This window comes from Coloeus monedula, assembly GCF_965178545.1.
Source record: "Coloeus monedula genome assembly, chromosome: 7".
Taxonomy (NCBI): domain Eukaryota; kingdom Metazoa; phylum Chordata; class Aves; order Passeriformes; family Corvidae; genus Coloeus; species Coloeus monedula.
In genome coordinates this window covers 11,759,305-11,774,888 of record NC_138787.1, presented here as the reverse complement: position 1 = coordinate 11,774,888, position 15,584 = coordinate 11,759,305, and the positions used below count along the sequence as shown (strand labels likewise).

Below are 15,584 nucleotides of genomic sequence, written 5' to 3'. Positions count from 1 at the left end.
CCCTCTGAGGCCAAGAGCTGTAAGCAGACTTGGCGTTTCCATGAATCTAAGGTACTTCAGGGCTCATGTATCTCATTCTTTTTTTGTATAATTTTTGTATAATTTCATGCTTTGTGAGGCTAGTGAGAAACTGGCCTTCATGAAAGTGTTTTGCATTTTGCCTTGAATTTTCTGGGGAGGAAAAGTACCAAGCATTTCAGAAAATCCAGACTGTTGAGTGATTAACCTTGAACTGTATCAAAATGCTCCCAGTAAAGCTTCTCAGGTTCAGTCCCCCTCCCCCGGCCCTCATCAAGAATTCATTGAAGCCATGACAGAACTCTCCATTACAGTTAGTCTTTTATCCATTTCAGCTTTCTTGATTAGGTTATCTTGAATCATTAGGGGGTTTATTTATTTTAATAGACACTTATTGGATTCATGGTAAGAGAGTTTGGCGACTAAGGTACAAGAGCTGCATATTACCTAGCTAATTTCACACTGTAGGGTCCCAAACTGAGCAGAGAGAAGAGATGCTGAGGAAGTTTGTCCAGAGGACTCCTGTGATCCCATGTGGGAAGGGAGCCTTCTCTAGAGAATGCAGCATTTCTTTACTAATCTTTCAAGACTTGCGTCAATCATTGCTGCTTTTTTTTATTTTGTCACATATGTTGACATTTTCTGCACTGATGATGTGGGTGAGGAAATGGCCTTTTACATTTATTTTTGAGATTTATTCCTGAATCACTCTTACTAAAAACTCTTCATTTGCCTACTCATGCTTTCACTGGAGACCCTAGAAAATGTCAGTGAAGAAAACTAACTGTATTGTTGTTATTATTATTATAATCGTTATTATTATTGTTATTAATTTTGATGTAAGTGCAGGGAAACACAAGGTCAGTTAAGCTGCGGGTTTATCCATGCTCAAAGCAGAACAGCTGCCTGTGACTAAGTCACTGTGGACACCCAACTGCCACCTCCTGCAGTGGCTTTTGGCAAAGTGTAAACATGGGCCTGTACCCCAGCATGACTGTGAGCCTGAACTCTTCCCATGTGCCTGCTTTGTCCTTGGTCAGAAATTCGGTCCTTGGCAGACTGCAGGGCAGCAGATCTGCAGGAAGCAGTTTTTGGGGTCAATGTGTTTGTGCATACCTTCACTGAGTACTGGAAAAACTGACCTTACTGTAGTCTCGTACCTCTGGCTGCCAGGGCAGCCTCCCCTGCTCCAGGGTAAGCCCAGCAAAAGTGAAAGGGTCAAGCTGCTAAACAGGGCTCTGGGATGAGTGACAGAGGATATGGCTCAGGATTGCTGCACCAGCTAGCTGTCCTCGAGGGGATTTGAGGGTGCCAAGGCTCATGCTTTGGTGTTCTAAGCATGCTGTTTCTTTAACAGCATAAAAGCACAATGGGAATGGCTGGCTTTCTGCAGATTTTTGTTGTTGTTTGCTTAGCTATGTGGAAATGTATTTGATTAGAAGACAGAGAGAGAGGTTAAAAATAGGACATTAATATGATATTATTTTCTTTATCAAACAAAATGCTTAGAAAATGTTTATCTTGTCTCATGAGAACAGCAAGAATAGAGGACAGCACTTCTCTGCAGCTCTCTTTAATGAGCTAAATTGGGCTGCATTCTTGATGCCTCTAGAAGTTTTGGGGTGAAATGAAGGAAGTTCTGAGCAAAATTCCTTGTAACCACAAGCACTGGGTGTGCCTGAATGTAGAGCCAAAAGCATCCTTTAATAGTGCTGTTTTTCCTCCTCTTATTTTTAATGGAAGACATTCCCATTTGAGAACCTTAGAAGCTGACATTAAGGGCTGGATTCTGCCGCCCATATTGACACTGATGTGTATCAAACTCTGGTAACTCTGTGGCAGCCAAGGGGGCTGTTTGTGCAGTGGAGCAAGACCTGTGATGTGCAGGGGAGGCAGGACCAGAAGCACAGTGTATTATGGGTCTGGGGAAGGGTGCGGTATTTGTTAGATTTTTCAGGATATGTTCACAGAAGTTGTATTTACTTGCAAGGCAGTGAGCTCAGATGATGTGGATGAGTGGGGGAAAAGATTGTGAGATAGTGTCTCCTTCACTTTTACTCCTTCATGCCAAAAAATTTAGCTATAGATGAAAATTCACTGTGAATGGCTGTAGCTCCAAAAATTTCTGTATGTTAGCATTTCTCAAATGAAATAATTCTCCTGGAAAGCTCTGTGTAACATACACAGACCCCAAAGAAATAAATAAAAGAAAATAAAAAAATTGTAACCAAAAACCACCAAGTTGAGATTTTTAACAGTAAAAGGAGAATTTATATATTAATAATTCATGAGTTCTCATTGAACATGCACGAAGAAACGGTGCTATTCAATAGAGAATACTGTCATCTGTCACTGTTTTATTTGACATTTACACTTTTTTTTTTTTTTTTTTTTTTGCCTGGTACTGCAAAACTTTCTTGGATGGCGTGCTAAGATTATTTAAATAAATAATTTTTAAAAGCCGATGCAGATTTTTCATCTGTGCATGGGGAAGGGAGTTACTTGCAGCCGTAAAGAACGTGTGAGTAAGCTGCAGCATGCTGTGTTTTCCCACATATTAGTCAAAGCTATTGCCTAATAAACAGCCCCATAGATGGATAGAGAGGGTCCTGAATGAATGCTTGAATAAAGAGAGGGAAGGATAGAAAAAGATTAGTGAAAGGACAGACTTGATGCAGATAAGTGTACACATGCATGCAGTGGGTATGCGTGTGTATGTGTGGGGGTGAGCGAATAATGGCTCTTGTGAAGAAAGCTGACACAAATACATAGTGAAAATAAATATTTATAAATGGTGTTGGGGGAGATCCAGTCCCTCACAACGTGAGAGAAGACAGGGCATTTAGCACAATGACAATTCAGTTAGGCGCACCTTGCAATTTCTTGCTAATATTAGGCTCATGGAAATCTTTCTGCTCTGTAGGTTAGTTATTATTTATAAAAATCACAGAACCAGCTGATACATTCATAAGCTAATTATTGTAGCAGCTGGGTACACATGGTGCAATATGTCTGAGGCTGTGAAGTATCACAGATTTCTTGGGGCCTGCTGTGGTGGGGGTGTGCTGTTGAAGGCTAGATCCCTTAATCTGATCAGCCAAGCAAATACTTTGTGGGGAAACTGGATTAATATCTCTCTAAATACCATGGATGTGCTTCACCTTCAGAACCAGGCTCCTTTAAACGTGCCATTAGCTTATCTCCTTTGGGGAATGGAGAAGTTCTCAGGTGTCCTCAGGATGGCAGGGTCCTTGCCTGGTTCTCCCTTTGCCAGAAATTAATTTGGTTTGCTCATGTCTGCACACATGGTCACACTGCAGTCTAATCTTTTCCCTAATAGCTCCAAGGTCAGGACCTCGCATGTTGCCAGGCAAATTGAGCGCTATCCTTCTTAAAGACTAATGGCAACGAGTGCCTAGTCTGTAATGAGGCCTGTAGTGTTGCTCTAAGTGATTGTAATGAGCCCTGATTATAACGGGATAGATAAATCAAAGTGCGGCAGTCGCCATCGGGCTGCCCCATCCAGCCCTGGGAAGGGGATGTGGCCCTGCCGAGCTGTGCTTGGTTTCTGCCAGGGCCAGGCACAGCATCCTCCCACAGACCTGCCCAGCAATGGGCTCCAGCTCCACCAGGTGCAAGGCTTGTTCTCTGTTTTCTGTTACACGATGGGTCTGCATGCTGCAGCATCCCCCAGGAGGTGTTAAACATACCTGCTTGAAACATTTTGAAAGAGTTCGGTTGAAGACTTATTCAGATCACTGAAAACAGGGAGAAACAGGAGCTGATTTTTTCTACAGATGGTTTATTTTCCGTTTCAAAAATTATTTCCTTTGTGTGGAGGAACCCCTGAGAAAACACTGCAGAGCTGGGAGATTTTCTTCCTATCTTTCTCTAAAAGAGAGAAAGTTTGGGGAGATTTCTGAGCAGTGGAAAGAGGAGAACTGAGGGTAAGGGATGTGGCCAAACCGCATTAAAATGCAGACTTCACCTGGCTGAGAGATTGTCCAAATACCAATCAAAACACTTTGAAAATATAACACAGAGGTTTTTTTCCCTAAGTAAATGATTAGATACCTTGTTTTTTCCTTGCCCCCCCACCCTCCAGACCTCCTAGTTTATTGCAAGAAAAGATCAGGTCTGCACAAATGTGGCCTCTCACTTGTAAAAACAAGGCAGTGTTGTGTTACAGATTAGTTTATAAATCCCTGGTGGCTTCACAGTTCAGTGCCTACAGCTGCTGCAGATGGGCCTGGGTTTTTGTCTCTTCGCTGTGCTGCAGCCGGCAGTTGAAGGAGAAAATGGAATGATCAGGTTATTAACATGTAGGCCGTGAGGAAGAGGCTGCACAATGAGAACAGCTGGTGTTGCTGTCTTGGCTGATGCAGCGGAGATAATCAAATCTTGCCTTTTTTGGGGGGGGGGGGGTGAAGGCAGAAGACACAGTGGAGAGTAAGGCAAACAACGGCTTATGATATTATACACGGGGTTTAGAGTGCACGGTAGAAGTTGTCAATGGCTTACAAGTTGTTGCACAAAAAAGCAATACCAAAAAGCCCCCCTGTGGGCTGGTAATGAACTCAGCTGTTCAGCTTGCTCTGGTCACTGTTCAGAAAAACACAGTTTTGGCTACTTCTTGTACCAAACATTTTTAACATCGATCAAGCTATCTTTTAGGTATTGTAAGGTGCCTGTCAAAATGGTGTCAGAATGCTGAGCTGTAGTTTGAAAATGATGGGTTATAAAGCTACTAGGTAAAATATTTTGACAGGAGTCAGTAAGGCGCGTTGACAGCATCCTCGGCATTATCTTCTCATCTTCTGTCATTTGCATTGCATTTCCTGTGCAGGCACTGGAGGGGAGCCACTGTCCCCAGCCCCAAGTGGGCTGGCTGCTGGCAGGCAGGACAGGGCTGGCTGTGCCCCACGCCGGGCAGGAGCAGCAGCAGCCGCAATCCCTGGCTCACCTGCTGGGAACACCGGGTCGCGCTCTGCGCACGCGGGGCTGTCCTCACCCGAGCAGCTCTTGCCCTTGGGCTCTCCTCGCCCTCGGGGTTCAGGTGGTTTCCTCTTCCTGGAGTGCTGGTGCTTTCCCCTCAGAGGTCTGAGCAGTTGGTCCCTGTGGAGAGGTCCTACAGCTCCTTACATATAGCTGTAACCTTTTAAAGGCATTTCAAACTAACCTTTAAACAAGACAGCAGAAATAAAATCTATTATTATTATGATCTGTAGTTGGGTTTAGAATTACCTCTGCCTAGTATCTTGGTATCTCTAGTTACTTCTGCAGGACCCTGTTTGCTGCTTTTGTGCCAGATACTAGAGGATTCCCTTTCTGTAAGGTTGCATCTTCTCTAAGATTTTATTATTTAAAGATGTAAAATTTTAGTGGGGTTTAGAGCTGGGGGAGTCAGTGCAACATAGTGACAGCAAACCAGAAGTCTTGATAGTATATTATGCTAGACATTTGGAGTAGTGTTGAATTTCTGGTTCTGCAGCTGCGGGTTGCAGTAAGGGTTGTTTCAGCAAGTCTCAGGAGTTATGTCTCCTTTTCTCTTGCTTGGATGAAGAAATGAAGGGGCTCTGAAATGGAAGTGAAGATACATCTCTGTTTCATCTTTGCTTTTCTGTAGGAAAAATATCTATATTTGAATGTTTTAAACACTGTGTAAATATGATAGGGGACAAGATGCTGTGCTTCCTGGTTTCTGCTAAGCACTGCTACTTGTTTCAGTTTCTCCAGCTTGCAGGAAATAGAATATATCATGGATTTGTTGAGATCAAAGGGCAGCTTGGGGTGGTGGGGGTTTATGTGTGAGATGAGACCAGAAAGACTTTTCAGCACAGAGCATTAAGTCTAGCTGACCTTCTGCTCACATCTGGTTCCTTGGTGCTTGGTGAATTGACTGTGCTGACCCTACCGTTGCAGGGCTGGCTGTGTGAGCTGCTGCGCTGGAAAGAAAACCCCAGCCCGGAAAACCGCACCCTTTGGGAGAACCTCTGCACCATTCGCCGCTTCCTGAACCTTCCCCAGCATGAGAGGGATGTGATCTATGAGGAGGAGTCCAGACATCACCACAGTGAGCGTATGCAGCACGTTGTCCAGCTCACACCCGAGCCTGTGCAGGTCAGAGCACCCTCTGCCTCCTCAGGGTGTCTGTGTGGGAGGACTGGGTAACAGGGGGTTTCAAGAGTGTAACATGGAGATGGGCTTGTTATGTATTGACTGAAACTGCAAAGTGCTTTCTGAAATGACCATGGTGAGCATTTTCTGAGGAATGGTCCTTCATTTCACAGCCTCCTTAGGTTTGTTTTGCTCCTCTATACATTTGTGACTAGCATGAGTTTTTGGTTTGTACACCCTTGTTCTACTCTTGTCTTAGGTATTAGTAGAATGAGAAATAAGTAGCTAGAAATATGTGTAGGGAAAACAAAGTGAAAATACTACAGACTTCTCTTTTTTGCAGTTCCAGCTTCAGTCAGAAGAGAAAATGAGCCTAATGTGTATTCCTAGTAACTAGTAATGCATGTCACAGACCCAAACATCTACAGATGGTCAAGAGAGGCTCAGGAGGTATTTCTTCAGTCTAAAAAGCTGAGGCAACACCCTCCACAGCAGCCCTTCCCTTCAGCCCTCCGATTCAGCCCCTGGCACTCGGTACCACTCACCTGATGCCGGATTGTGTGACCGCTCTGGGGATTGTTTGTACAGCACATTTCTCTGATAATCTCGCAGTTCCTCCTCCCACCTTCACTCTCCCTGTTGTTTGATGGTGGATTGCACTGCTTTGCTACTCTTGCTGTGAATCTTGGCATTCAGCCTCTATTCTTTGTAATTGCTCTTGTGCTGCTGCTACCCCTGCTGCCAGCTATCTAGTCACCTTTTTCTAAAAGCGCAAGGTTTCTCTGTCTTGTTGTCCTGCCCCATCTGAAACACATAGGTCTCACTCAGATTAATTATTGCCTAGTTCAGTCCCCTTTGTCTATTCTGCTAACTACTTCTTCCTTGCTTTCCTTTGTGTCTTTGCCTGCAAGAAAAAAATCTGTTTCCTGGGGTTCAGGTTCTCAGAATGATAAAGTAGGGGAAGCTCTCTAAGTGATTCATCTTTGCAAGCTTTGTCTTCCATGTTCCAAAAAGTTTATGGGATCTTGGAAGCAAAGAGCTACAAACAGGTAAAGGGCCAAGCTAACATGTGGGAAGACAACTAGACCTGTGTAGACTTGAACATATTAATCCAGCTCTGATGCCCACAGCAAGTGGGAATATCGTCTAAGGGACAGAAAAAGTTTCCCAGGGATCTTGTGAGTGACCTTGGTGGTTAGCCTACTTTCTGAAGCCTTCTGCACATCACTTTTCTGCATTCTGCAGGTTGGCTCTTGTGAGTGACACATTACACTGTGTTGGAATGCTGTGCATTTGTATTTGTCAGCAAGTTACAAAGACATGGATTAATTATTTATTACAGTCAAAATATGAAAAATGAAGAAAAATAAATGGAACCAGCTGGCAACTACATACAGCAAAACTCTGGAGACTCTGGTATGCAGTTGATACAGTAGGCTTGTGTTTTGGGGGTGCTGCGTTTTAAAGCTATGCTTGCCCATCCAAAAACCCCAGTAGGTTTTTGAGTGACACACTACCAGTGCCAGGCACAGGAGGTTTGCTGTCCACCTGCTCCCTACTGTCAAAAGATACCCAAGACCAAGCAATTTTTGTGTAGTTTTTGGTCTCTGGGACTTGAATTGTTTCAAGAAGCAAGGTTTGTTTTTTGGCTTTGCTGCAAGGGTCACTATTAGGTAATTAGCCATGAAGAATCAATGACAGCAGCCAGAGATGTAAAGCTGAGGTCCTCACACTTGCAGTCATTGGAGATTTTGTGACACTTTACATAAGGGTAGGGGTCTTGGGCCCCGCTTCTGGCTGAACTCCAGGCCAAGTAATTACATTCTGCCTATCTGAAATTCCCCCTGTAGTGTCAAGTGGGAAAGCAACTCTCATTTCTTTCTCAAAGCAGTGGCGGGTGCAGAATGCCTGCCATGGTGCCTGGCTGCATTTTAGCAGGGGGTGGAAACATCCAAGAGCTGCAGTCACCGACCTACTTTGCTTTGCAGGTTTGCTGGCGAGAAGTGTGCTGTAAGTCGAGCCCTTACCTGCAGCCTTGATAGCGATATGACAGTCCTTTGAAGAAGCTACAAGCAGCAGTGCTGTGAATAACAGCAGGCGCAGAACTGTAACACAGTTACACAGGCTCTTACCTCTGTTCTCTCTCTCTGCCTAGCCCACCTTTCTCTTTGCTCTGATGGCTTAGGTGTGTGTATAGTAACTTCTGGCTGGTGCTTGAGTCTCCTGCTGCTCCAGCGGAGAGAGTGGGAGAGCCTGAAAACAGCCAGTGGCTGTCCCACACTGCTGCCAGAGTTCCCAGCCACCATGACCAAACCCTCTCTGGGCTGGGAACGTCCCCCTGTCAGACTATCATCACAAGAGGCATGACCAGGCAAAAGATAGTGGATATATTGCAGCCTTTTCCTCAGTATGGCTTCTTGGAAATGGCAAAGATATCATTGTGATGGGTTTTGTGTAGTTCAGTTGCTGCTTACAGGGCTGGGGATGCTTCAGTGAGGGAATTACCCCAAGGCTGGGTATGGTTTCTGTCTTCTAAAAGGCAGGGTGTGCTCCGTGGGGCAGTTGTGCTGTAGGAGATCAGCTGGACACAGGCTGGTTCTTCATGTTTAAGGGATTGTTGTTTCCTTTGTGAGAGGTTCTTGCCCTCACTGGTTTGATATTACTAGCCTGCACCTCACTGTTTAGCTTTAGGTTCAGGGTTTTAAAAACAAACATTTTTATTTTTCTCTCTTCCATTAGATTTTTCTTGTCAGCCGTATATTAATCCATTTAATCAATTATTTTACTGTTTCTGAAATGAATAATGTCTATAGTGGAAGCTCAGTGTTCAAAAAATTCCTCCCTGCACACTTGATTTATTTGTTATTGTGCTGAGCAGTCATAAAATGTGGGCCCTGTGGAGCTCTGTGACATGGCTGTGTTCTCTGGCAGCACTGGGTGTGACCATATGGACGTGTCGGAGTGTGGATTTTCCTTCACACGCTGGTTATGGAGCGTCCTACATGCTGCTGTGCATGCAGGGTGAACTTGCCACAGCCTCTCATTTGGTTTTTAATGAAATTGAGGTGTGCATTAAGAGGCTCTCCCTCCATTCCATGCAATGTCGTGTAATAGCAAAGTGCTGCTAAGAAGAAGAGCAGTGAGGTTGTTGCTAGCTGGGGTACCACAACAACATCACCTCTGGATTACAGAGTGCCTGAGCCACAGGTTCCTGGAGGGTGGGAGGGTATCCTGGAAAGTATTATTACATTTTTGCCTTGTTCTCATCCTCTTCCACCACCACCACCACCAGGAGTGGGATCTGCCTGGCCTGGCCCTTAATGGTGTGCAAAGTAGTCCCTTTGCAGCAAGCAGTCCTCGTGCTTCTTCATTTAGCTCCCTGCTCTGCAGAGGTGAGGTTTCCTTGTCTTACTTTCCATCCCTTGCTAAATCCCACCATTCCCAGACTGTTTGCTGGCATCGGACCTTTCTGGAGTGTTAATGCTGACAAGTGCCTACAGCTGCTTCCCATTGCCAACCAGGGATTCTGTGTTTGTTACAGACATGCTGGGACACAGTAAATCTAATTTCTCTCCCTTCTCCCACTATTTGTCTGCTGTGTCCAAGGTGACCACTCCAGAGAGTAACCATCTTGCCTGACACTTTAATATAGTGCTAATTCGTTGTTAATTGCTGGGGCAGAGAAACCTGACTCCATTGGGAAGACCATGAAGCAGGCGGTTGTCTCTGGAGTGTCCGGGTGGATAAGCCAGTTCTCTGGAGTAATGAGCCACCACTGCAGCAAAGTACCTTCTATTCAGAGAACGTGGAAACCTTGTCTCTCATTTTCTGTAAGTTTACAGGTAGATCTGCTTCAGCTGGTTGGTCCAAACTTATTTAAAAGCAATCAAATATTGCTTTCTGATACACTGTTACTTTTGTCACTTTTAAAAAATGACATCCCTCCACCCTTTTATTTCTCAGAAGCTTTGATTTAGACAAATCTGTCAATATATAATAGTTCAGATCATAAATCATGGAGGAAGATGATTTAAATGAAAGAAGGCATAGTAAAAAGCTCTAGGAAAGCTCTTCTGTATTGTGTGTTCACTGCAAACATTGTGATCTCTCTTCAAATATGCAGAAAATAACATACCACAGAAGTAAATGAAATACTAATTTTGTAATTTTGTGAGGGATAGAAAGGAACGAGTATTTTAGAAATGACAATGAAATACAAAAGAGAACATGGAGCCCTCATAAAAATGGGTCAAGGCAAGTGGTGATGGCAGTCCAATGAAACTAATTTCATATTCTCTTTCTAGAAATAATAAAGAGGGGGATGAACACCACAGTAGTACTTCCTAATGAAATATTTGATTCTAAATAATGTCTTGGAGTTCATGGGTCACATAATGCACAGCACGCAGATGGAAAAACCAGTGAGACTTAAAATTTCTTTTAAAATAATATTAATTAATAACACTTAGGCAATCATAGATGATGAGTGAAGCAAAACTGTTATTCCATAGGGGAACATGGTGTGCTTAATGATCTATAGGATGATGTGCACAGTGAGGTTTTGCTGTGTTTGTGTGAGTTACACCAGGGGATTTTTGCATACTGGAAATTAGGACTGAGTTGTCAGTGCAACTTGGACAAAAACTGCTTTCCCAAACCGTGATAGCTCTCTGACTCTGGTCCTTACTGTTTTGAGACAAATTTTTTGTGGGGATGCTGTGCCCTGTGATTCATTCTTAATGGCTGCACCATGATAGTTTTGCTTTTTGATCATTTCTCTGCACCCAAAAGACAGACCATAGATTGATACCCACTGCTTTTTGACTCCCCAGCCCTTTTCATCCATGGCTGGATGTGATGTCTGCTCAGACAGGGGTGGTCAAGATTGGTGACACAACTTGTACTCAACAAGCTCAGATGGACTTCAAGAGAAATTAGTATCGTAGGTTGTTCAGTACACTCAAAATGCTCAGAGCTTTGATTTGGGAGTGTTGCACTTAGATTATTTTTTTTTCTTTGATTTAGAATTACAGAAGGAAATGTGTGTCAGAACAAGGTCTGTGAATTTTTGAGTGGAGAATATCTGTCTTCCTTAGTTACCTGGAGTTTCATTCTTTCTCTTACCAAAATTAGACAACAGTCAATTTCAGTATCTCCTTTCAGCCTAAACTATTAAAAACCACTGAAAAAAGTCTCAAACTATGTAACTTCTGTTTCTGTGCGGTGTTAAAGCTGAAAGCAATATGTATTGTGAATTCCACTCACTCTGCATTTATCTCTATTGTGCGTGTGACTGCTGTTGGGTGGGGGTAAAGGGACTGTCTTTAAGGCGTGTTGTACATGCAAAACAAAATCTCAGGCGGCTTCCACTTCTGAGCTGCTTTCTCATGCTTCTCCTGTGCCTGTGCCCTGTAGCCAATGATGCTGCATTTTGAAACACCAGCTGCGGCTGCGTGCTCTGGTTTTCCATCCCCTTGGTGCACACCATTTTTCTGATGGGTTACAGTAGCTCAGGAGCCTTGCACAAGTTTGACAAAGGCAACAGAGGCACAAATCAGACAACAACCCCCTTATATTTGACTCTGAAGTGTCCAACAGATCTTCTTGTGATTGATGGTTACCACAATTGCAGGGAAAGCCGCTGAGCTGTGCCTGCTACAGCCAAACCTGCCTACTGCGCCATCTCAGCTGTTTCTGTTTAGTGTGGATATCTAATGTGGCTGAAAATGCTGCTGATTTTTATTAACGTTAGGCCTGTTATTCCCCTTGAATGATAGTGGGGAGTGTACTTGCAATTAAAGCCAAACTGCCTCTGTTCTGAAATTAGTTTAGGTTTAGTACTGTTCCATTTAACCCCAGAAATGGGAGATCAAGTAAACTGCGGAGTTTCAAGTTTTTCTATGGTGGCGAGTTTAGTCTCGTCAGAGTAGTACATCCTTTTCATATTTGTACAGAACCTGAAACCATGAGGCCACTTCAGTGACACCTGTTCCCAGACAGCTTTCGTTTGGTCCAGGATCAGCTGAGGACAGGGCAGGAATGAGGTGGAACTCTTCCATGAAGGAGCCCTGAGAACATGGCTGGTGCTTTTCTCCAGCAGCATCTTACAACAGCGATGACTCTGAGGGTACATCTTCTGTGAGGCTGCCCCAGAGCAGCTCTGCTTGGGCTGCCCTGGCTCCCATGGCAAGATGCTCCAGGCAGAAACTTCCCTTAAAATCTGAATGTGCAGATTTAGCGCTGCTGAGACTTGGCAGTAAGCAGCAGATTGGTGGTTTGTGTTGGTGTTGCTCTGACAAGTTGTCGTTTTAGCAAATGACATCACTGTAGCTCTGGCCCCCTGTTGTCTCACCCTTTTGCCTTTCACACACTCTTTGACCAGATTTAGCCCTCATTTCTTACAGTCCTGGCCCTGTTATAAATGCTAAGCTGCCAGTGTTGTAAGGAGTCGTAGTAGGTTGAGGATGAGCAAACATTTAGAGCGAGATCACTAAATAAAGCTCTTTAAATTCACATAACCTTTGAAGTTTGCCAGCAGCAGGCAAACCTTGAAGACTGAAAAGCTACTAGATGAGCCTCTGTTCCATTTACATTTGAAAATTTTTGCAGTTAAAAATATTGCTCTTTTAAATTTAATTTTAATGCTCCCTAATTACTCTCTATCCCCCACACTTGTTCCTAAGTTATGATATCAGGCTTCAGAGATGTGTAAATGTTTATAGGCTATCGGCTCTATGCGACATTTTATTCTCAGGCTCTCTACAGAAATCTTAGTATAAAGTTAGAGCCCTGGATCATTGCAGCTGGTCTTTTTCTGCAGATAGGCAATTGTAAAAATAACATGGGAAGGGAAACCACTGAGTATAGTGCTACCAGAGCACTTTGCACCGCTTGGCCCTCAAAGAGAAGAGAGCTACTCTTCCTCCTGTGTTGCACGGCATCCTCCAGGGAAATGGTGCAGCTTCTGGGCAGTGCTGGGAGTTAGGCTGTGACACAGCAGGACATAGATGGTCAGTCTCCTTGCCCAGGGACAGTCTTTTTTTGGAAATTCTTTGGTGTGTTCTTTTTATTTTTATTTTTTTTTCTTTCTTTTTTTTTTTTTTTTTCTTTCTTTTTTTTTTTTTTTTTTGTTCCCTGAATGCTTGGAAATACCCAGAGACTGTAATATGTGCAGATATATGGGGTTTTTTTCAGGGTCAGTACATTGTGTATGTTGTTCCATGTTTGTATGGACTTTTACAGGAATTGCAGATTGAAAGGGGAAGTGTTTTTGTGTGTATGCACTATTCTCACGCATCAAGTATCCAGAAGTACAGTAGCACATATTTTTTCTCACAGTCATCTATGCTTACAGTGTTTCAAAGAATATTCCAAAATGTCTTGGCACAGACAAAGCGAAGCTGTTTGCAAGATCCCTAGCTGTGGAACAACAAAGGCTACATTCTCAACACACATCACACATGACTTTTATTAAAGTCTTAAACAAAAATCAGATAATGTATTTAGAAAATTAAACTCTTCACCATTTATGATGCTACTCACATTGTGAAAGGAAGTTGGTATCCCCTTGTGCCTCCTTTCCAATGACTTCTCCCCCAGTTCTACTCACTTCCTCATGTTGCAAATGAGAAGATGAAAATCTTAACTACAAATAAGTACATTTAAAAACCAGCAGTTTGGGACTAACTCCCATTGTGGTGCCTAACTTAAAAAGGATTTGGTGTTCAGAAACAAAGGAAGGCAAGCATATATAAGGTGCCTCTGGTGGAACATTTGGAAGTTTGAATCATCTAAAATCATTATTAACCTTACCATTACATATGGCAAAAAGGATGTGGTAGATCACGAACACATCCTGGATATTACAGACCCAGCCATCTCCTTAAATTTGTGTTAAGAAACATTCCTCCATTTCCAGTTGGGGCTAAATTTAGTTTTACACTATTGTGCCATTATAGTCCAAAATAATGTTGATACCCTTGAATTTTCTAGTTGCTTTTTCCTCACATTTATGGTTTGAACCTCTACATTTTGCACTTACTATGGGCCATGCCCATTTGATGTGCCACACTTGCATCCAAGGCATGTGGGAAGGGAGAGTTGTGAAGATCCCCTTCCTTCCTGCTGCAAGTCCTATCACATGGATATTGAGGAAGGTGAGCACATTGTGCAAAAAGTCTTAATGCAGAGCCATAGTTGTTCTGGGTTTTTATGAGTGATATGTGGCTATGTCTCATGGTTAGGTCTGGAAAACCTTGGGTATTCTCAGTCTTCCTTGCAAAAGCTTGGCAACGAGGATTTCTTTTCTTGGGATTTTGGTAGTTCTTAGAGTTGAACCGTGCAGGGTATCACAGAAGTCCCTTGTACCCACAAGATGTAAGAGCTGGCTCCTCTTTCTATGCTGTGTTGAGGGAAGCTGAGGTAGCAACTGTGAATCCATCCAGTTGCAGCAGAAAGAAAGAGACACACTAAAATTTCAAGACTCAACAAGCCCTATAAAAAGATCTGTCTGGACAGCACTTTACTAGTTAAGCGCTAAGTTATTATTATGATTTATTATTTATTTCCTCTCCTATTTTTCCTCTTACTGAACAAGCAGGAAATATCTTCGTTCTTTCATTTTAGAAGTGAAATAAATGTATTCCCTGCAGCATTTGAAATTTTAATAATCCATAATAAATAAAATCATATCTAATAACATAACTACTTTCAATTGGCAACACGATCTCCTAGATGCATTGCAATGGCAGAAACATAAATAGTTGCAGCCTCTGAAAGCCTACTTCCTATTTGCTAAATATACTTGGCTTGCTTTAAATTCCTTTGTGTGCAGTCATTAATACAATCCTCTTTGACAGCATTTAATTAAAGTGCTTTTCTCTATTAAATTCATTAAAACTTTTTTTTTATATACAACTGTTTCCCAGACACTGACTGTTAAGGACCTGTAGGCCTCTCTTTAAATAACTTCTCTCTCCTTGTTGTAAATTGTTAATTAAATTTAACTTAGACTGTTTAAAGATGGCTTGGAAAAGAAAGCCAGATTTCAGGATATGGTCTCAATCATGGCTGATTTTTTTTAACACAGTTTTTTCCATGTAGTTATAGACTGCGTGTTATATTGTTTATGAATGTTGCTGTACTTTAAGCTGGAACCAAGCAAAGAAATACCCTAAAAAGCTCATTTCCATCTCACTTCAAAAATTTCCATCTTTTTAGCGCAGTTTCTTAGCCTAAGAGGATTTGCAAGGGGGGAGTAAGGAGGGAGGAGCTGTTTAGTATTAATAGATTATTGACAGCTTAATGTCTTGGCACCTAGACAGCCCATAAGGTATAATAAACAGGAAGCTGTCTGATGTGAGCGCAGTCAATAGCGTATTCAATCAGAACCTTTCAGTTAATTGCTGGTTGACCTCAGACATTTCCTTTAAGTGAAACTGTCCTTCGCT

At 42.8% G+C, this 15,584-nt stretch overlaps 1 protein-coding gene across 3 annotated transcripts in view; it reads left to right on the top strand.

Annotated features, from left to right (window-relative positions):
* The window catches only part of SATB2 (SATB homeobox 2), a 130,558-nt gene that overhangs the window by 99,794 nt on the left and 15,180 nt on the right, over positions 1 to 15,584 (top strand). For all 3 annotated transcript variants that reach the window (XM_082284689.1, XM_082284688.1, XM_082284690.1), the window contains one exon: positions 5,941 to 6,138. In XM_082284689.1, the coding sequence (XP_082140815.1) occupies positions 5,941 to 6,138 (198 nt within the window). The remainder of the gene's footprint in view (positions 1 to 5,940; positions 6,139 to 15,584) is intronic.